The sequence below is a fragment of the Volvox carteri genome (genome assembly GCF_000143455.1).
Source record: "Volvox carteri f. nagariensis unplaced genomic scaffold VOLCAscaffold_6, whole genome shotgun sequence".
Lineage (NCBI taxonomy): Eukaryota > Viridiplantae > Chlorophyta > Chlorophyceae > Chlamydomonadales > Volvocaceae > Volvox > Volvox carteri.
In genome coordinates this window covers 749,674-770,018 of record NW_003307549.1, presented here as the reverse complement: position 1 = coordinate 770,018, position 20,345 = coordinate 749,674, and the positions used below count along the sequence as shown (strand labels likewise).

Genomic DNA, 20,345 nt, shown 5'->3' with positions numbered 1-20,345 from the left:
CTGTTGGACGTGGCTACGGACAGAATGATGGATGTACATCCACCTGCCCTGTCCATGTCGGCCTATGCGCCCTTGCCCCGCTTGTCAAAACATTATTCGCGTTAAGGTTATAACACCAACACCATGTGGTTTGTTATAACACCAGCAGTTTTCGCCAGAAAGCTCCGGGAAATATCTTTCTATTTTACATCCAAACTTAGATTATCATAATCTAAGCTACAGCAAACAGCGCTACCATCCATCAGATGTTTTTTTTGTGATTTGTCAGCCGCTGCCGAAGCCAATTTTATTATTTGGACGCTTGAACGACCCTGAACGAGGCCTTTGTGAATGCTTTCAAGACATTGAGCACAACAAGTAAAGATAGTCGACAAATCATAAAAATCGATCACCCACGAAAGAGCCGTCAACAAAAATGGAGCGGTTTGGAAGGGTATGGATAGATGGAAGAAAAATGCATCAGCCTCACCCCTGGCAGCAGCGTAGCTTGTTTAAGCACATAAGCCCCAACCAACCGGTCGCGTCCTGTTTTAGTGGGCCACTTCAACCACACACACTATGCCAGCATGTCTCACATTTTATTTATGGAACCTATACAGCGTGAGCTATGCGACCTCGCCCCTCTTGGATTACATTTAGGTGCGGCCTATGGTACCAACACCAGTACGATGCCCTGATGACCGCTATTCAAATGGCATGCGCATCCACCTGCGCCTCTGGCGGTGCCGGTACCGGCAGCGCTGCTGACGCCGCCGGCGCTGCGGTGCGGGTCCAACACGGCGGCGGCGGCGGTGGCGGCCGCGACGGTGGCAGTGGCAGTGCAGAGCCAGGCCACAAGGCGAGCCACCCTAGCGGTCGTGGCAACACAGGCGGCGACGGCGGCGCTGGCGGCGACGACGTCGCTAACGGCGGCGGCGACGCCGACGGTAGCCCTGGATCTGCTCCTAGTGTCAAGGCCTGTGCTGCATCTGTGCCGGCAGACGCTGCTGCTCTGACGGCGGAGCCGGAGGAAGTGAAGGCGCCCGGTACAGAAGAACCAAACAGCCCATTGGCCTCAGTGGACCAGGGAACGCAGTCAAGCGGGATGAAACGCTGTCGTACTAGTCAGCAACCCGCCGGCGTTACAGCCGCCGCTGCCGCTATCGACACCACCAGGGAACCGACAACAGGAAGCCAAGGCACCAAGAACCCTAGCTCTCCCGCACGACAACGTCACCGGCGCCAGCAGCGGGGTCCCACTTCATCGGCACCGCCGGCAGAAGCCGCTGCAGGGCATGCAGACGCTAACCCCGCCGCCGCCGTCCCCGCTGCCCTCCCAAATCCAGAGAATCGTTACGGGCATGCACCCTCGATTTTCAGGCCGCAGCTACCGGCACATCTCAAGATGGCGGACCCTGAAGCTCGGCATGACAGAGCACCGGCCGCCATTGCGGACCTGCCGCAAGCCGTCGAGTTGAACGATGCGACCACTAGCCTGGCGCCAGCGTCAGCATCCGCAGCTAAGCCACAAACCGAGGGCCCCGATCCAGACAATGCCAAAAGGCAGCGGCGCGCAGGCGCGGCCTCGGCCCCGGCGCCGCCGCTGCAGTCGGCGACGTTATCTGCGGGGTCAAGGTCCCCCAAGGCGATATATCAGCCGCCTCTTGATGACTCGGCCGCCGCCGCCGCCGCCGGCGTTGGTCAGGCACATGCGGCACTTCCCCCACCTTCTGTACCTCAGGAGCCTCAGGCTACTTCTTCAGCGGCTCAGGACCTGCCCGTAGTGCCGCCTGCTGCTGCTGCTGCTGCTGCTGCTGCTCGGAATGCACTAGCCACCAAGGCGGCTGTAGCGCCGAGCGTCACGGCAGCGAGCAATGCTGATGGCGCCTCCTTTGGTGACGCTACTACTGCCATTGCTGACTGTGCTACTGCTCCTGAGACTGCCGTCCCTGACCCGGATGCTGCAGCTGTACAGCAAGCCGTACCAGGTCGTCTCAGGCTGAAAGTACGGTTGCCAGCCGCCGGGTTGCAACGGTCGACAGCCAAGTCGCAGGAGCAAACGCCTCCACAAGAGCAGCAGCAGCAGCAGCAGCTACGTCCGCCACCATTGCCGCCGCAGCCGCACCAGCAGCAGCAGCAGCAGCAGGGCTCCTTGCCACAAGGCCCGAAGCAGCTGAAACCGCAGCTAAAACCGCAGCTAAAACCGCGTCAGCAGTTACCGCAGCAGTATGACGGAGGCGCAGACTTGGATTCGCCGGCGCGGATTGAGGCAGCTTTGGCCATAAGACGAATTTTAGCGGCTCGCTGGGGTACGGCCCCGTCTGCTGCCGCCGCAGATGCGGGCCCTAGCGGTAAGGCGCCTGCCGGGCGCCCAAGTGCCCGGACGACGGCAGCAGGCGCCTCTGTCAGCGGCGTGGATCCCGCTGCCCGTGGCCGTGTCAGCAGTAGCATCGGCGGCGGCAGCGGCGGCCGCAAGCGAAGCGGCGTTGATGGCGACGACGGCGTCGACGGGGCCGGGGGCAGGCCCTATCGCCGCCGCTGCCTTGGCGACGGCATTACGGCGGATGGGCGCCAAGGCAGCGGCGGCGTTCAGGCAGTAGATTTACGTACGGCGGTCCAAAGTTTGGGAACCGATGGCCGCGGAGGGATTGCAACGGTACCTCTCCCGGGGCTCGGCTCCCCGCCGCCGCCTAGGTCGCATGTCGAACCCCCGGTAAGTCAGAACCCTCCGTACGACCCGTACAATCCACAGCTGAGAGACGACGGGTCTAATGTGGCGACGCCCCGAAAGGAACCACCGCCGCAAGCTACAGCACTTGCGGCTGCTACTGCTGCTGCTGCTGCTGCTGCGGCGGCAACGGCAGCTGAGGTCGGGGGCTTGGCGACGACGCCAGCGGCGCCGCCGCCGCCGCCGCTGCTGCTAATGCAAGCGCCCTGGGAGAGCTACATACACCCCGATGTCGCCGTACACGTTCTCCCCGCACCGCTGCTGGCGGCGATTCGGCCGCATCTACACCGTGTAAACACCACACAGCGGGCTGCCACACAGACTGCCACCGCGTCAACTACAGCCGGCGTCCCCGTCAGCGGCAGCCGGGAAGGAGAGGGCTGGCGGGTCCAGCAGCACCAGCAGCACCAGCACCAGCTGTTGCGGCAGCGTCCGGACGATTCCGACGCCTTTGAGGACGAGCGTGCGTTACTCGTGTTCTACAGGCCAAGGCGGACGAACCGAACCCCCGGCGCACCTGAATCCCGTGGCGATGGTTGAGGACGGGCAGGTGGCGGCGGCGGCGGCGGCTGCAGCGACGGCGACCGCGGCGGGCGCAGTCTCCGCGCTTCTCTCCCCCCGGCGTCGAGTGCCAATGGAAGGTGGAAATCGCGTAGCCGAGTGTCCGGAAGGAACCACAGCGCAACCAAGCACAGAGAAAGGATGGAAAAATGCCGGAGCGTGGGAGAGAGAAAGCCAAGTAGACTTAAGCTATGGCGCATGTGGGGTGCTCAGGCCTGACAGCAGCAGCAGCAGCAGTAGCAGCAGTAGCAGCAGTAGCAGGAGTAGCAGCAGTAGCAGCAGCAGTAGCAGTATCCACGGAATTTATCTGGGTGGTAGCAATGCCGGAAACTGGGAACGCGCCGTAAGGGTCAGGCATGAGGTGCGCACTAGGGATAATGATGGTAGGGGATGGGGCGAGAGAGGTGGGGTGTCTTTTGGTTTTAATCTGTCGCATGTCTGTCTGTGTGCGGTTGCGTGAATGAGTGGTCCCTGGATGGATGGGTGTGCGTCAATTAGGGCGTTATGTCAAAGTGCACCTCTTCGGGCTGAGTACGACACCCCGACGACCGCCGCAAGTTGGAGGTAGCGGCTGTTGCAGCTGCTGAAGATGGTGCAAGAATGTGAAAGGGGAGGAGGCGGGTAGCGAGGAAAGGCGAAAAGGCGGAAGGCCCTGAATGACATATGACGGCTTATATGACGGCCTGAAAGGCCTCGGAGGATTTCTCACACAGGGTTGCAGCCCTTAGGCCCTGCTGGTCCAAGGAAAGGACAGAGGTGTCGCGCGGGCCGCGAAGCCCTCGTTTGCGACGCCATTAGGGCACAGTACGACATGAGTGGTGCGGCATGCGCTGGCGGCGGCGGCGCCACCCCGGGATCCGGGGGCCCGGCGGCTGAGCAACAGGGCGATGGTGGAGCTTAGGGCGCCGGGGTCTGGTAGATCGATGCTCTGATGCCGCAACCGCTGTCGTTCATGAGCACTCCGTAAGAAGCATTTCTTGGTCGTAGCTTTGGTCGGGTCCCCGAATACATGAATTTGAATGCAGTTTTGAAGCAGTTTGGGCATCAATAGTTTAAAGAGTTTTAAGAGTTACGAGTTTAAAGTTCCGCACACGTACGGAGGCATCGGAATAGTTGGGGGCAGTCCTTGGGATATGGTTTGCGGCATGTGCACGTGTTAACCGCACCCGGCGCTGTACACTCGGGACTCACGGCACGCGGTAGAGCTCTTCAGTTTATCATAGCATGCTTGGCTTTCTGTCACTGCCATGGCAGCGATCCCAGGGTTGTGCGTTTTGAGTCGCTGTCTCAATCTTTGCAGTTTCCAGCGATTTGCTACGCGGCGGTCCTTTTATGCGGATCTTTTTGTGTTGTTTGGGCTCAACGTCGCGTTTGCAGTCTTGATTCTGGTTTCTTACTGATGTCTTGGTGTTGTGCGAGGGTTTTTGTCCTAGATGTATGTGCGGAGGTCGCCTCGTGAGAAGGTCTTTTCGTCTCTAGCTGGTGTGTTGATTTTGCGTGTGTTTGCCCTTAGTGTGCGGTGTGCTCACGATGTCTCCTTTCTCTTTTTGTCTACCGCGCGTCGCCCTTCCGTTGCTATTCCTGGCCGGAAGAAAAGTTCCTTTCGTGTCGTACAGTAGGGATTGAAAGGTGGGAGCCTTGTCACAGCACCCTCCGGGGCCGGCTGTAAGGGCCCTGGTACGATTGGTGAAGTACCGGAGACGCATCCGTGGCGTACAGGTGGCGTACAGGCTGAGAATGCGGTGAAGCATTCATAGGTGCATGTTTGATGCATAGGTGCTGTTTGAGTGGGGGAGCGCTTCCGCGGTCTTCGGCGAGGGACATCGAGGCGTCTTTTGAGATTTCAGATAAGTGCTAACTTTTGTAAGCAGCGAGAAAGGCAGTAATGATGGTTTGGGGATTTGTTGTACGTGCCGTTGAAGTCCGTACAACTGCTGTCGAATGGCTTTTGGCTGGCAGATTTTTAAGGGTGCAATTTTGGTATTCGGTATATTACCTTCGTTATAATCGTGGCTGGTGAATTCGTAAGGATGATGGGCGTGCCTTAGACTGGGCAAGACTGTTGTCGATATGACTGCGACGGGACGCCTTATGGTCATGAAAGCAGTGGTGATATGCGAAGCATTACTTTAAAGCAGCGACATATGAGTTGTTCGGAAACTCACGTTTGCCTGTGATAGCGTTGTGTCGGAAAACAGTCGCAAACCGTTACCGTACGCCATTGTTCAAAGCAGGCCAATCGCGGTGGGTTCAGGCGAGTTTATGTTCTTCTTATTTGTCAGGAGAATGTTTTTGTCTTGGCGATGACGATGAGCTTGCTCGATATGTGAACTCTTCCATTGGCAATGGGTTTGTTAAGGCATTGTTTTGAGCAAGGCGACGTACGCGGATGTAGAGAACGGATAGAGGCTTTGTGGTCCGGCAGGTGAAAGATAACGAGCTTTTTATCTGATGCCGGCAGACGCTGAAATGCGACTTCGTTGTAACCATTATCCTGCAGACAGAACAACAAAACATTTTCAGACGCTGATGCGGATGATGTGGTATGGTTGCTCGATCGAACACAAGGAAGCCCGGATTGGCACCGACAGCTTTGGCCAAAGCTGCTTGGTTTGCTTACCCGCTGGACGTACTTGGCAGGGCGACCAGGCTCCTTAGGTTCGCCAGGTACTTACTATGGCCTCACACCATATCCTGAAGCTGCTGACATTTCTCTTGTTAAGCGCAGGGTCTGCCAGCAAAGTACCTTTCCTGCAGGCACTCCAATGCTCGCTGGCACAGCGCCTAGCATCAATCTCTTTGCCTTGGGGCGCGCGAGCGGCGGCCCTGCTTCTGATCGCTGTGATTGCTTGCTCAGTCCCCGACAGCTCAGGTGTGACATATGGGTTGGAGCACAAGCTCCAAGCAAGCCCAGAGGCAGAGCTGTAAGCACACAGTGCACGAATTGGAATTCTGTGGTTTTTGAGGCAGTACGACGAATCGAACCGCGTAACTGGGACAAGCAAGCAAAACCAGTTATGTACGGCCAGGGAAAGGAAAGGGTCAAAACCCCAGTGAGATGGAAAAAGAATGCTGAGCTGCTGTTGAAGTAGGTGGGGTAGGAGCCCGGATGTGTCAATGGAGAAGAGGCCGTCCTGGTCGTTTCGCCCCACCTTCTATCTGATATTCATATTGTGCAAAACAAAACGAACCATTCTTTCCTCAATCTCTCTTCCCCCTTTTTATTGTGGAAGCACAGCAGCATCTCAGCAGCAGCATGTGGCAGCACCATCATCACCGTCCCCGCAGCTGCAGCAGCCGCAGCAGCTCCTGCGTCGGGCGCACCAGTCGCTTCTTTCAGAGCTGCGTCGCCCCCCGTCCTCACGCCTCCTACTGGATTCCACCGACGCGGTCACGGATCTGTGCACGGCAGTGGAGCTGGTTCTGGAGCACCTAGCGGTAAATGCTCAGGCGCCATGCCGCATCTCGCGGTCATGTGATGATTTGGGGTTGCGCAGCTCTGCTGTGGTCGCCGTTAGCGCCTTTATTTGACAACCGGCACAATACGAAGTTCTGGGGTTTAGGGTTGTTAATATAGTTGTTAGTACGCGAGCTCTCGGTCGTTTCGTTTTTTCCGTTGCCCTTTCCGTACATTTTTGGGAGAGATTTACGCCAGCAAGACGTTGGAACATAGCTTGGACCGTGTTGCTCATTAGGTTTGTTGAGCTCATTCCTCCAAAGTGGCGAAATCCCCTAGAAATTCATGCGGACAGCGCTGTGACTTGGGGTTTGAGAGTTTCACATGCAAGCAAGGTGCAGATCAGCAGATCAACGGTTGCACTTTTGTTGTACGGCATCGAGCACGATATGACATGTTGACGGCCCGGCTTCCCCTGATGTCGCAGATTACCGGCGACTGGAGGGGCCACGTGTCCTTACTGGCAGCTCTGCTGGCCACATTGGGTGGAGCCATCAGTGTCCTGTTGAGCGGCAGCGGCAGCAGCGGTGAAACCAGCCTAGAAGACGGCTCCAGGGGATTTCCAGTTCCGCCGCCGCCGCCGCCAGGGCAGCGGAGCGACACCCACTTGGCGCTATTGATGACGGCAGCTGCTCAGGAAACAGCTGCAGTGGCGTTGGCGGCGCTCCACGCGTCATGTCGCCAAATCGGGTCCGCCTGCACCCGGGCTATAGCGGCTACAGCAGCCGTAGCAACAGCAGCCGGGCGGACAGGGGAAGAGGGGGCGTCACTGCGGCCGGCAGCAGCTGCTGCGTTCGCGTCGATCGCGGACCAGCTACACGCCGGAGGTAGAGCTGCAGCCACAGCATTGGGAATGGCAAGAGCAGCAGCGGCAGGGGCGGCGGCGGCGGCGTGTTCTACAACAGACCCAAAGGTCCCACTTTCCGTGGCGGCGGCGGCTGCCGGCGGGCTGCTGGAGGGCTGCGTCATGACGGTACGGCTACAGCGGCTTGGGCAGCCCCAGGAGACCTTGCTACGGCTGTTACAGCCTTGCACGGACGTGCTCGATGCCACGCTCCAAGAGGCAGCCGCAGCCGCAGCCGCCGCTGCCACTGTCGGAGCTGAGGCAGCCGCGCAGAGCTTCGGGGGCTCCTACTCGCCATCTGCACTGAACAACGCAGGTCACCCACGGGTCGCAATACTTGACATGACGTTGGGCTATTGCTGGTCAAGGCTGCGAGCGCAGCCCCCGCTGCAGGGCCCGCTGCAGCCTGCTGCTAGTGCGGCTGAGCACCTGGTGTCACCGGCGCCGGCAACCGCGGCGGTATCTGGGGTACCCTGCTGGCACCCTGCACGAGGCGCACTCGGGGCCCTCATGATGGGATCGTTAGGGTTCGCCCGCGTGCTACAGCTAGCAGTTTCAGGTATGTGTGACCAAGGTTTTTGGTTTTCATGTTTTTTATCGAATGCCCAAGCCGGGAGTCAAAATCTAGCTATGATGCTTTAGGAAGCATCATGAATGAGAAGAAATGAGATGATGACTAAAGATGTGCGCGTCCTCCTCTATCGCGCGCCCTCCTTGTTCGTCGTTTCGCCCGTCAAACGTCCTGTTTCCCCACACGCTTGAATATTTTTGGCAATACGTCTCAGCGGACTTCTGCTGCATGTAAGCGCCGTCCCCCCAGGCTGTCCAGGCCGCCTTTCAGTGCCTCCATCAGGGCTTTCCCCGTCTTCCCCGTCCCGGTCCTGTATCAGGTGAATCAGCAGAGTGTGCGGCGGCGGTCCTGGAGGGGCAGTCCCAAGGGTCACTATTCGCCGACACGCAGCTGCTGGCCAAGACTGTTATCGAGGTGCTCCGCATGCCCGCGCCGCCGCCCGGGGGTTCGGCGGTGGCGCTGCCAAACGCCGCCACATGTATGACTCTGGCGAACGCGCTTCTATCTGACGCGGCAGCGGCTGCGCGGCGGCTCAACCTGCTGTACGGCGGCGTGGCAGACACGCCGTCAGGTCGGGCTTGGCTGGCGGCGCTGCCGCCATCGGCGACGGGGTGCATCCGGGGGGTGCTGGATAAGGCCTTTGTTTGTGAAGTCAGCGTGCTGACGGCGGCGTACGGCATGTTGTCGTCGGCGTCGCAAGTGCCGCCGGCAAAGGCTGTGGCGACACCAGGCGGCGACGCCGCAACGGCCGATAGGGCGGGAAGCGCTAGGGCGCAGGTAGCACGGGGCGAGAGGGCGAGGGCAGCGGCTGCGGCCCTAGGGGCGCTGGCCGACTTGCAGTTTTGTGCGCTACAGTTGCGAGCACACGGAGACCTGGTTGCACGACTCAGCACAGACGCCTTGTCATCGCCGGCGGCGGCGCTGCCGCCGCTACTGGCACTGCTGCCGTGCTACCCTGCCTTTGAATTAGCGTACGGCAGCGGCGGCCGGGGCAATGACGGCTTTGCTGCCGTTCCGGTGGCGGCTTCTCGCCTCGCATTCCTGCTGCCCCTGGCGGCATCATGCATGCCGCATGCTGAGGACTTGGGCGGAGCAGCGTACGTCGTGTTGCCGTACATCTTTCTGTTGCTCAAGGGTGCGCCGGAGTCGGTGGCTCAAGCAGCACACGCAACTTGGGCGGCTCTGGTGTCGAGCCTGTGCGAAAAGGAAACAGCGGTTACAGCAGAAGCAGCAGGAATTGCTGGGAATGTACGGCGGCGCCCCGATGGCGCTAGTAGCACCGTTGCTGAGAAGAGCCAGGGCCGGAGCCGTGCGGGCCCGTCGATATTGCACGGACGACGTGGCCTGACGACCATCGGCAGTGGCGGCGACGGTGGCATTCAAGGCGTGTTGGCGGCTGAGGAGGAGGAGGAGGAGGAGCAGCGCCGCAGCGTTGCTGGCGTGGCTTTGGCCGCCTCCATGCTGCCGTACTACATCGACCGTACATGCCAGGAGCCGTGCAGCGAAGGCGACCTGGAGCTGCTCGAGTGGGGTGTACGACAGGTCCGTGTACGTGAACAACCCATGCGGGATGAGTGCGGGCTGGTTGGAATCGGCAAATCGGTTGAAACGGCTTGTTGGACGAGCCCGGCAGAGTTCTGGGCAGTTCTGGGATTTAGGGCTGTTAATGCCCTTATCGCCAATCACAGAGACCAAGGAAACGTAGGTCCTGATAGGGGGCCCTGTTGCATAAAAATGAAAAAAGAGTCGTCTTAGTTCACGTGGAGTTAGTTCGTTTGCAGCAGTTGCACCTCTTGCAAGGGCACTGGCGCTTCGTAGCCTATCAGCGATGCAGGATGGCGGATAGAGCTAGAGGATGGCGGATAGAGCTAGAGGTAGTCTCATTGCGGAGAGAAACAAAGATCGCATGGACCGCTGCCTGTGGCCCGCAGGCGCTTCAATCTCTGCCGGAGGCCCATCCTATGAAGGCCTGGTGCGCGGCGCGCCTGGTCATACAGCTGCGCGAGTGGGCGACGGCATGCGACGGTGTTGCGGAGGGACCGTCCTTGGCAAAGGGCCCATCAGGGCACGAGCGAAGGCTGCGTGTCGGAACGAGCGGCGGTGACGAGAAAGAGTCGCCTGGAGCAGCAGCAGGTTGCGATGCGCAAGTCCTTACTCGGCGCTGCGCGGGTATCGTCGCAGGGGTTATGATGGTAATAGATTTTCGCCTCGTCCCGCAAGCCCTGGGCCGTCTAAGGGTGGAGCTTCAGACTTTGCCTTTGGGCGGAGGGCTTATCCTGCAGCAGTTTCATGACGTGTGGTTGACGTGCAGTGATTATGGCAGGAAGCAGCTTCTGGAGGAGTGGTTTAGACATGTGCTTGCGAAGATGCACGTGAGAGCGAAGCTGTGAAATTTGAGTGTTTTTAATGGTATGCGTGGCGGGATTGTGTAGTCCATCGGTATGCAAAAGATGTAATAACAGGCAAGCGACTTTTGCCGTGACTTTTTGTCGAGGATCATGGATGGACGAAAGTATCGGCGATACGGCATTCAAGGTGCAGATGATAGCCTGTAAGCGCCTTCTCGAAAGGAGGTCGCATTCTTCGAATAGCTCACTGCAGCAACTCAGGGAACCATTCCTCTTGCAGCCTACGAGGTGGAACAAATCCGTGATGACTTAATGAATTCGTGATATCCCTGCAGGCAACGCCACAACAACGCATGCAAAGGCAGTCAAAAGGCCTAAAAAACGGGCTGCTTGCCACTCGACCATTTTAAGCCATAGTACCGGTCCCGAGGGCTCTCTCAGATCTAATGTTGTGTGTATGTATGTGTGGTTATTGAACTGGGCTATTAGTGGAACCTTCTCCCTGCATGTTCCTCTTTAACTCTTAAGCACTTTTGGATGACACCCGAATTGCCGCAATTCCCCCCCTTAACAAATACATGCATACGAGGCTGATGATGATGTTGAACATGCCCCTAATTCCATGGCTCCTACTGTGTCGTCAAAGTTAAGTATCAGATTCTACCGGTCACGAAAGTCGTATTGCCAAGCAACCTCGGCGCAAGTAGTCGTTACAGTGGAGCCCTACAGGCTCATGTGCAACGCGCTAAACGAGCGTCAACCGCACGACACTGCGGGTCTTGAGACGGCTCAGAGTATTAGCATTATGATTGCCACCGTCGGAACGTATGAAATTATGACCCAACGGACGAATACGGGAAATAAAGCTGATGGAAACTTCACCTTGGTCGAGTGTTAGGGCTTTTACCTTGACTAGATTTCCTTGACATTACTGACCAACGGCTTAAAGTCAGCAGAATAGAAAGCATCCCTCAGTCCAGCTGGCTATACGGCTTCACCTGCCGCCTCAAGGTAGACTCACATGCAGAATTTGTTGTATGCGTCTCATCCAAATCGCTTTGATTATGCGGCTTAGCGTTTTCCTGACACATTTAGAGTCTGAAGACGGTTGCAAACTTTCGCCATGTGTGAGGTGGTCTTGTAATTTACCGTTAGCACGTGTGCGGCACGTCTCCCTCCCGCACGCCTCGATGCGACCCATGTGGTGCTCAAAGTTTTATTCTGTATCATTCTGTTCTTGAAGAAGCAGCTTGCAGGGTAGAAACGAAGCTGTATGGCGCGCCGTATCTGAGCACACTATTCCAAGCTGCCGCGAAAAAGCTAGGTCATCAAAACACCCTGACACACCCACCCCCAGAATCGTCGCCCTTTTCTTCGTCATTTAACAGATACTACGGGTCCACATGTGGCGGCAACAGCTCAGACACGTGCCACATGATTTCGCACAAAATTCGATGCATCGCTGCAGGATCATAAGGCTGACGCGATCTACTGACGACGCAAAATGGTTCCGATAATAATACCTTATCGCTGTCGTCGCGGCACCGCTAGAGCACTAGGGAGTAGCCGCCGACATTCGGGAAAAGGTTTCCGAACATCATAGGCGCTTGAACTACAAAATGTAAATATTGTGTAATTTTTCAGGTGGGATTATAAAAATATAGTTTGGCATCTGTATGTGAAAGCCCAAACCATGCTCTGTGGTATTGTCAAAAGAGGTTCATTAAAACATGCTGTGTTCTGCGAGCTTCACCACAAAGCGATTCAGCAATTCACCGTCAATTCACCACAAGAGCAGCACCAAATTGCACCGTGCGCAAACCGTACAGACAAGTACCAGGTCGCCCAATAGCAACAATCTCCTGAAGCCTAGGAGCTTGTAAACAAAATGAATCCTAGTCTCAACGTCTCTGATCTCAACCTCTGCACAGTGCTGTCCCGAATACGGCTGTCAAGAGGCCGCAGACACAAGTTCCCTCGATCCATCGAGATGAAAGCTTCTTGTGGTGTGCAACCTAGACCTCACTCCCGATTACCCACGTCCGCTCAAAAGCCACTGCCGCAGCTGCTGCTTCACTAGAGATTTACAAGCATTGCCCAATGTCAGACAAGAGGCCCGATCCGCAACCGGAAGAAGCAAGACACCGTTCTGGGCCATCATCACCATATTTTACCCCCCACCACCAACACACACTCGCGCACACATGCTCTCCACCCCGAGCGGATGGGCCCGACATGGTCATTTCTGTTGTGCCGGGCAGCCGGCCAAAAAACTACATAAGTCTACACTCAAATCCTGCCGCTCGCCGCTTTAAATACCCTTAGTAATGAGTAAGCCAAGACCTGCCCACAACAACAGACAGGGCCGAGAAATGACCACGTCGGGCCCATCCGTCCCGACCCCGTGTGAAGTCCGAACTGTTTTTTCTTCAAGCACGCGTAATCTCCTTTGAGTGGCCGCCGCTTGTCCTCTGCACACCAGCTTCGACCAGCCGGCTACGGCGCGCGAGATCTCGAGCCTTGTGGGGATCGTTGGAGACGCGCACCAGACCCTCAGATGTCCGGTGCACGGGCACCAGTGCGGCCGACGCACGGTCGAGTACCATAGCCACGGGCTTTTGGATGGAGGCGCGACCCAGAGGGTTGCTGATGGTGGGTGTCGTCATGCCGCCCACGTCGACAGTCTTCTCCTGGCTAATGCGCTGCAGCTCCTGGCGACGCTCAAAGCGAGCGCTGGACTGGTCACGGAAGCCGTCCTCGTTCAGGATCCAGCAGAGAATCCACTTAATGGGATCCAGAAGCACGTACCAAATGCCCGACCAAATCCAGGCGACAATGACGTAGCCCCTGCAAAACATATCCAACATTTACATTTATTAGTCAAGCTGGAAAAACCATCGTCTGAAACGAAGGTAAAGAATTGTAGGGACGGAGTGACTCCTTTTGTAACAGTCAACTCAAGTCAAGTCAGAACCTTTTGAGCTTTCACAATCCAAGCACAACCCCAGGTGACGGAAAACAACCCATACTTACAGGCATCCAAGCACTGAGGCGGTATAGCGCGACTCAGTTCCCTCGATAGGCACCTCCTTCGAAGGGAAGAACCTAATCGGAGTGTGATCAGAGTACGTACAGAACTGGCAGTTCTCCAGCCGGTGCCGTGGCGGGACGTAGCCTCCGAAACCAAAGATGGAGATGAGCGTGGAGCCGATTTGCGCGAAGACAAAGGCCACGTAGGTCAAGGTACCGGCCTTCTGGGCCAGAGAATAGCCCTGGTTGCGCACCACCAACACCAGCGCCTGGCCGGAAACAGACACTTGGTTGTAAATGAGCGACCGGAGCATGGCGCCGCGCACGTACTTCTGCTCCACCATGCACTGCTGCAAGATGGTCTGTGATGCGTAATCCCTCGCTTGGCAGGCTGCCTTGCTCCCGCCAAAAGCTTCCTGAACGTTGTACTCCGGAACGGAGCACACAGAGTCTGCGGGACTCTGCAGATAAGGCAAAAGAGTAGAGAGAAAAAACTCTTTCAAGTTGTTGCGGGCCATGGGCACAAAGCTTAGGACGATAAAAGGCAATACAAGAGCAACATTATGCATGAGCACCATACATAACAGTACGCGACGGACGAGGGGCACATCCCGAGCCGCATCTTCTTCGCGACAAAGAGCAGAGCAGGCATTCACTACAGCCGCCGCCCTCGCCGCTGCAGCAATATGCCCCCACAGACCACAGCCATGGATACTTTATTCCAATAAAGCAGCGCTACTTACGAGTTTCTTGATGTTGGTGATGTAGTCCGTGCACCATGTTTTCAGGGTCGCGTGTCGGTCATCCAGAGAGAACATGTCCAGGTGCTTCTCGAAAAAGTTTGTCTTGCAGGCCGTCTGATACAGCGCCCACGTGGACAGCGTCAGGTACAGGCCGTACACGATGCCCATGAGGAAGATGTTCTTAAGGTTCCAGGCGTTGGGTTGGCGACTTGGCTCCACCCGATCCTTGGCGAGGGCAATCATGGCGCCATCGTTGAAGACTGCCATAATGACAATCAGAATGGTCGGGAAATACCTGCACGCACGGGTTGGGGGCATTAGTGGTCATTTGATAAGAAGCAAACGCAGCACCATAGCACAAAAGCAATGGAATCTGTGTACTGGAGCAGAAAAATACAAACTTTTTTGGTCATAAAAATGAAGCACGCCAGTGACCCACCAGTCGTAGATGACGGTCAGCAGGCCGAAAGTGAAGCAAATACGGAACGTCATGGCCACCGTGTACTTCGAGTAGGTTGTCATGCGCTGGAAAATCTTGCGGGCGCCCAGCACAGCCGTCTTAATCGCCGACAGACCAGCCTCCGTCAGCACAATGTCAGCAGCACCGCGGGCCGCGTCCGTGGCACCGGCGACGGCAATACCCACATCGGCCTTCTTCAGGGCTGGCGCGTCGTTGACGCCATCACCAGTCATCCCCACCACGTGATCGGCGTCCTGGAGGATGGCTACAATCTCGTACTTGTGCTCGGGGAACACCTCCGCAAACCCATTGCACTTCTCCACCATATCCGCGACGTTCTCAAACTCACCCAGCGCGGCCTTGTCACCGTTCTTAGCCTGGAAATGAAATGAAATGAAAACGCAGGAAACGTGAAAACTGAGCGCGCACCAAGGCGCGCGTGCGGCATGACATGCAAAAGTCGGGGCAGAAAGGCTGGTGTGCCGTATCTGAATTTATATCGCACCTTGATGACGCAAATTTCTTTGCTTTATTTTAACGTCCTGGCTTGGCACCAGCAAACGCATTTCTCAAGTAAATAGCATTTCCATTGGCCATTCCCCTAATAGTCAGTCGTACCTTAATGAGGACCTCCGACGCGTACATGGTGTCGCCCATGCCCAGCATGCGCGCAGTCTCCTTGCCAATGAGCAGGTGGTCGCCGGTAACCATCTTGACCTCGATGCCCTGCTGGTGGCAGTACTCAATAGTGTCCTTCGTGTCATGACGCGGCGGGTCAAACAGCGGCAGCAGGCCCAGCATGTGCCACTCCGTCCGCCCGTCAGCACCGTCACCCTCGGCCATCGCGACACCCAGCGAACGGAAGCCACGGTTGGCAAACTCAACCATCTTAGCGTTGACAGACTCCGCCAGCTTGTCTTTGCTGCAAACACGAAAAACAGGCGGCAGAAAGATCAAGAGGAAACACGCAATGTCGTTGTCCTCGGATTAACACGTCAGACCAGAAAGAAAAATAGCTTATTTAGACTTAACGAGCACATGATTTAGTTTGATAACGAACTGTCTGTTCTCTAAGTTTTCCCGAGTTATATCTTACGTGCCCTCTTGACCACCCGCCCGTCGCGTAAGCCCTTACTTGTACGCCTTGTTCAGCACAACTTGCGGACTGCCCTTCAGCAAGCGGAACATGCGACCCGTCTCCTGGTCCAGCATAGTCGCGGCAGTAAACTTGTCCGTGGGGTTGAACGGAATCCACTTGAGCTTCTTGAAGCGGTTTGGCAGCGTCGACGCCTGAGCGTAGCTGTTGTACAGAACCACATCAATAGGCTCCTCGCCCGTGATGTCGGCCGACAGGGCGCCGTACTTCAGCACGTCATCAATTGTAAGACCGGGCTCAGTCACGAAGATGTTGCCGGTTTCGATGGACAGCTTGTTCAGAGTCAAGGTACCTTTGATACCCCAAAAGGCCAGCGCAACGCGAAAGGGCAATGAATAGGATCTGAGAGTACTGTGAAGATAAAGAACTATCAAACACATACTAGCAAGCGCGGCCCTTCGTCATGCGCTTGTGCTCACACACACGTGCATGAACAGAAGAATGCGTGTCGGCACCTTTTCCATTTCCATCGGATCTCTTTCAGGACAGGGCACAAGAAACCAGGAGAGATGGCCATCCCGTCCGGCGGCGGCGGGAAATTGTGCTGCTGGAAATTTTGAATGCGTGTATGCATATATACAAAGCAGCTATTTGTGTAGCATTCAACACAGCTGTTTTGCCACTGGACGACAATGCTGGGTGGGAAACCTGTAACCATAATCCATTAACCTAGTTATCCAGCGCCATTTCCGAAGGGGGCCCCGCTGAGGGTCCCTCCTATTTGTTTTAGGGCAGGGGTTTGACGAAACTCACACAACACGCACGCCTCGGGGGGCCAAGTGGAGCAGGAATGCCCCTAGCAGTCCTTCGCGAATCCATACCAACGACGCCTCCACTGAAGAATCCTTACAGCTCCGAAACCAACTGAACACCACCAGTCACAAGAGGCCGTAATATAATATAAAAACCAAAACAGCACGAACCACGAGCAGGACCCAAGAGCAGCACTCACCGGTCTTGTCTGAGCAGAGAATATCCATGCCAGCCATCTCCTCCACGGCGGACATGCGGGCGACAATGGCGCCCTCAGTCGCCAGCTTCGCCGCACCCAGGGCAAGCGTTACAGACAGCACGGTAGGCATGGCAATGGGGATGCCGCCGACCAGGATGACCAGCATGTTGGTGAGAGTCGGGCAGCCCTCTGCGGCCAAAATACAACAACGACAAGAGTGAAGGGGACGGTGAGGAGACGGTGGCAGAGCAGAATACGCATCATAAGTAGCTGTCATCAGCTGCTACTGCCAAGATCGAAGATGTTGCAGCATTCTAATAGATTGTATTCTGTCATCGTCGGGTAGAATAACATTTAATCATTCCGAACCGACCCACTCGCTGTCGCTCCTAACCCCTGCCTTGAGCGCAGTCAAAACATAGACTCACCCTCGCCACTGACGCAGTCATGGCGGTACTTTCCGAACTGCACACACAGCTCAATGACGACCCAGATGCCAATGGTGACGAGACACACGCCTCCGATCTTTGTCATAATAATCTGGAGGTTAGCCACATTGTTAGTGCCGCTGATTAGAGCCGCCGCCCTGCGGGGAGCGACCAATAGAGGAGTGAGGAGGTTGGTGGACAAAATAATCAAAGAATATCCAACGGCTGCCCCCAAAAGCAGTCGCCAGGGAATCAAATTACTCAAAACAACCTAACCTCCAGAATCAATCCCGACCCAAATAGTGTTCGGACGAAAAAGGTCCATTTGGCAAACAACCCGCGAGCAACCATAGCCCTGTGAAGGGAGAGCGGTGCAAGGCCTGTTCTGACTGTCCCGGCACAACGGCAGCAAGGTGCGGAGGATTGCGGTAAATTGCCTTAAGCCCCGCTTCGGATATTCATGACATTTTTCCTGAAATAATGATTTGGACGAGGTAGATGGCTCTTTTAACATGTCCAAGCTTCACTGCAAAGCCTAGAAATGCGCACCTGCCGAAGAACGTGTTGATCCCCGTAGCATACACCACAGCGTGGCGCTCACCAGCCTTGATGGCTGAGCCAGAAAAGGCCACATCCCCGGTGAACTTCTTCGCGGGGAGGGACTCGCCAGTAAGTGCGGCTTGGTCAATCTACACAAGGGCAAATATAACAAAGGGATGTGGAGAACACCCGTGACGGTTGAGCTTCTCCAACACTCGACACGAATCGACGGAAGACCGGCGTTACATCCATGCAAAAGAGAAACGAGATCAAGGTTTGCAAAGGACAACGAGTATGCGGAAAGGAGTCAAAGGCTGGAGATAAAAAGATATCCCACCCTAAGTCAGACAGGGGCTTCCTAGCTGTTAGGGCGCACCGACCTGCATAGGAACCTCCTCAGAGTGCTTCTCATAGGGTTTCTGGGGATCATCAGAGAAAAGCTTCACGTCCGCAGCAACGATATCGCCGAATTTCATGATGATTACGTCGCCAGGTACAAGACTGACTGCATCGATAGTCTGAACCGTCCCGTCGCGTATGGCTTTGCATTTCGGCGCAAGTGCTCCAGCTAAAGCCTGCAGTGGACAAAATTATAAAGTGTTTAACGCTGTGCCCAAAAAATTCATGCAAGAACATGTACAGATGGCCCTCCGGTGTACCTTGATGGCTTTGTCGGCGCTCGACTCCTCCACATAGCTGATGACGCTGTTCAGAATAAGGAGACCAACAATCAGAGCAAAATCAGCGTAGTCCAAAAGAGCAATGGCAATAATAGCCGCTGCCTCCATAGCCCAGGACAATGGGTTCCACATGTAACCCAAGAACACCAAAATCGGGTTGCGGGTGCTCTCCGGGAGCTTATTCGGTCCATATTCCTTAAGCCGTCTCTCCACCTCCGCAGACGAAAGGCCGTGCGAAGTAGTCTGTGATCAGTCATGGGCAAGGGTTATTTACAAAAGGGCATATGCTTCGCAGCGCCCTCCTTTGCGACTCACGTTTAGGATCGAGAGCGCCTCCTTTAGATCAATCTTCTCGAAGTTTACCTCCTCTGTTGTGGTATTTCCTACTGCCACCTTCACCTCGCCCTTCTGGTCGCCTAGGGTTACAAAAGCACGTGAGCGCCTCAGCCAAAGTGCAGCCTTCATTCGACAAGCAGTCATGAAACAGATTACCTCCGGCCATGATCGCAGTTAGCTCTCAATCAGGCTCCGCCTACTGCAAATGCAGGAAAAAGTGAGTCGACGGCCTTTTGATGGCGGCCGGTAACAGGGAATCCCAGTGAATGGATGACCCTGTTAAAAGCAAGGAAATTGGCATTAACCATGCATCATTCCACGCAATAACAGCGCAAGGATTCCTGCGACTCCGGCCGCGTTGCGATTACTATTCAACAACCTCACCTCAAACCCTGCGCTAGCGCGTCTTCCTTGCGACTGCAGGCTGCTGCCTTGTTGGCAGGCCCGAGCCTAGCTTTTCGTATACAAAATTCTCTAATGGAAGTGCGGCATTAAAATTTTGTAAGTGCAGACAGAGTCTGGCGCAAAGCCAGGAGAGTAGGTTATGGTGCCTGAAATAGGAGACAAATTACTGAAAGGACATCTTTCCTAAAGCGCTCACGTTTTGGGAGCCTTATGCTAATTTGTACGGGGAGGACGTTTTCTTGCCTGCTTGAACTGCTTGTACGACCCCAGCCAACAGAAACTTGGTAAGCGGCAGCGCATAAATGTGCTAGAGAATGCGGTGGTGGCCCACTCGCATGCACCGCGGATTCACATGAGTCCATTGGACTCCTCATAGCGCCATATAGCTGTATATTCCATGACGAAGAAACCCCACATGGCCGCATCAATCCTTATACTCATTATGAATCTGCTTGGCCCTTTTCTCGACCGTCTCTCTAGGACTCTCGCTAATTCCGTCCCAAACTGAAGGGTTCGGCTTTTAACGACTTTGCAACTGATTCGTGGACCTTGAACTTCATCCCCAAGTTGACAATATAAACTTGGCCAAGATAACTCCTTGTACTACCCTCTATAAAATCGAAACATAGTTAGGCTTGGCTGTGAAAAGGCAGTTATGTGCTGTTAGCCTACAACGTGACTTCGCTGTGTAATTAGATTTCAAAAAATACTACCAAGATATCTGTTCAATAATAAAAGGAGAAATGCCACCGCAGAAGGGAAGCGACCCAGTCCGCAGGCACCAGTCCGCGAGGCCGTTGGTGTAGGAGACAGATGCTTTGGTGTAGGAGACAAATGCTAACAGGTTGTTACGTTCGTTTTCTGCCCACATGATACCAGAGTTAACCGTTGAATGCCCAGAAGCTGCAGCAAGCGACACTTTGCAAGGGCACGTCGCCTGAGGACATACGCCTACCTTCGGCATCTTGGGTTCAAGATCTGCCATTAGTTAGAAAGCTGTGCGGTGCCATTCTGTGGGCGGGTGTTGACTTATTTCGTGGTTGCGGATGTACTGCGTCAGAACCCGCCACGCGTCAAACAAAGCAGAATCTCTTAGCTTGTTACCAATACACTGCCACTGCTATAAT

General features: G+C 55.6%; 2 protein-coding genes across 2 annotated transcripts in view; one reads left to right on the top strand and one right to left on the bottom strand.

Moving 5' to 3' along the window:
• VOLCADRAFT_87649 (uncharacterized protein) overlaps nucleotides 1-10,530 on the top strand; it is a gene marked incomplete at both ends in the record, with an annotated part of 11,809 nt that extends 1,279 nt beyond the window's left edge. Inside the window, 8 exons of the mRNA XM_002947438.1 lie at nucleotides 981-1,967; nucleotides 2,316-2,692; nucleotides 3,014-3,170; nucleotides 6,136-6,140; nucleotides 6,557-6,781; nucleotides 7,153-8,128; nucleotides 8,460-9,682; nucleotides 10,072-10,530. Coding sequence (XP_002947484.1) covers nucleotides 981-1,967; nucleotides 2,316-2,692; nucleotides 3,014-3,170; nucleotides 6,136-6,140; nucleotides 6,557-6,781; nucleotides 7,153-8,128; nucleotides 8,460-9,682; nucleotides 10,072-10,530 — 4,409 coding nt within the window. The remainder of the gene's footprint in view (nucleotides 1-980; nucleotides 1,968-2,315; nucleotides 2,693-3,013; nucleotides 3,171-6,135; nucleotides 6,141-6,556; nucleotides 6,782-7,152; nucleotides 8,129-8,459; nucleotides 9,683-10,071) is intronic.
• A 2,359-nt stretch (nucleotides 10,531-12,889) lies between these two features.
• VOLCADRAFT_103448 (uncharacterized protein) lies at nucleotides 12,890-18,957 on the bottom strand (the record flags this gene model as incomplete). The annotated part of the gene is made up of 12 exons (XM_002947306.1): nucleotides 12,890-13,335; nucleotides 13,522-13,979; nucleotides 14,262-14,556; nucleotides 14,701-15,098; nucleotides 15,340-15,643; nucleotides 15,857-16,169; nucleotides 16,830-17,018; nucleotides 17,258-17,415; nucleotides 17,807-17,946; nucleotides 18,178-18,372; nucleotides 18,457-18,720; nucleotides 18,793-18,957. 12 exons carry the CDS (start codon nucleotides 18,955-18,957, stop codon nucleotides 12,918-12,920), a joined length of 3,297 nt encoding a protein of 1,098 aa, XP_002947352.1. The 3' UTR covers nucleotides 12,890-12,917.
• Between the last annotated feature and the right edge of the window lie 1,388 nt (nucleotides 18,958-20,345).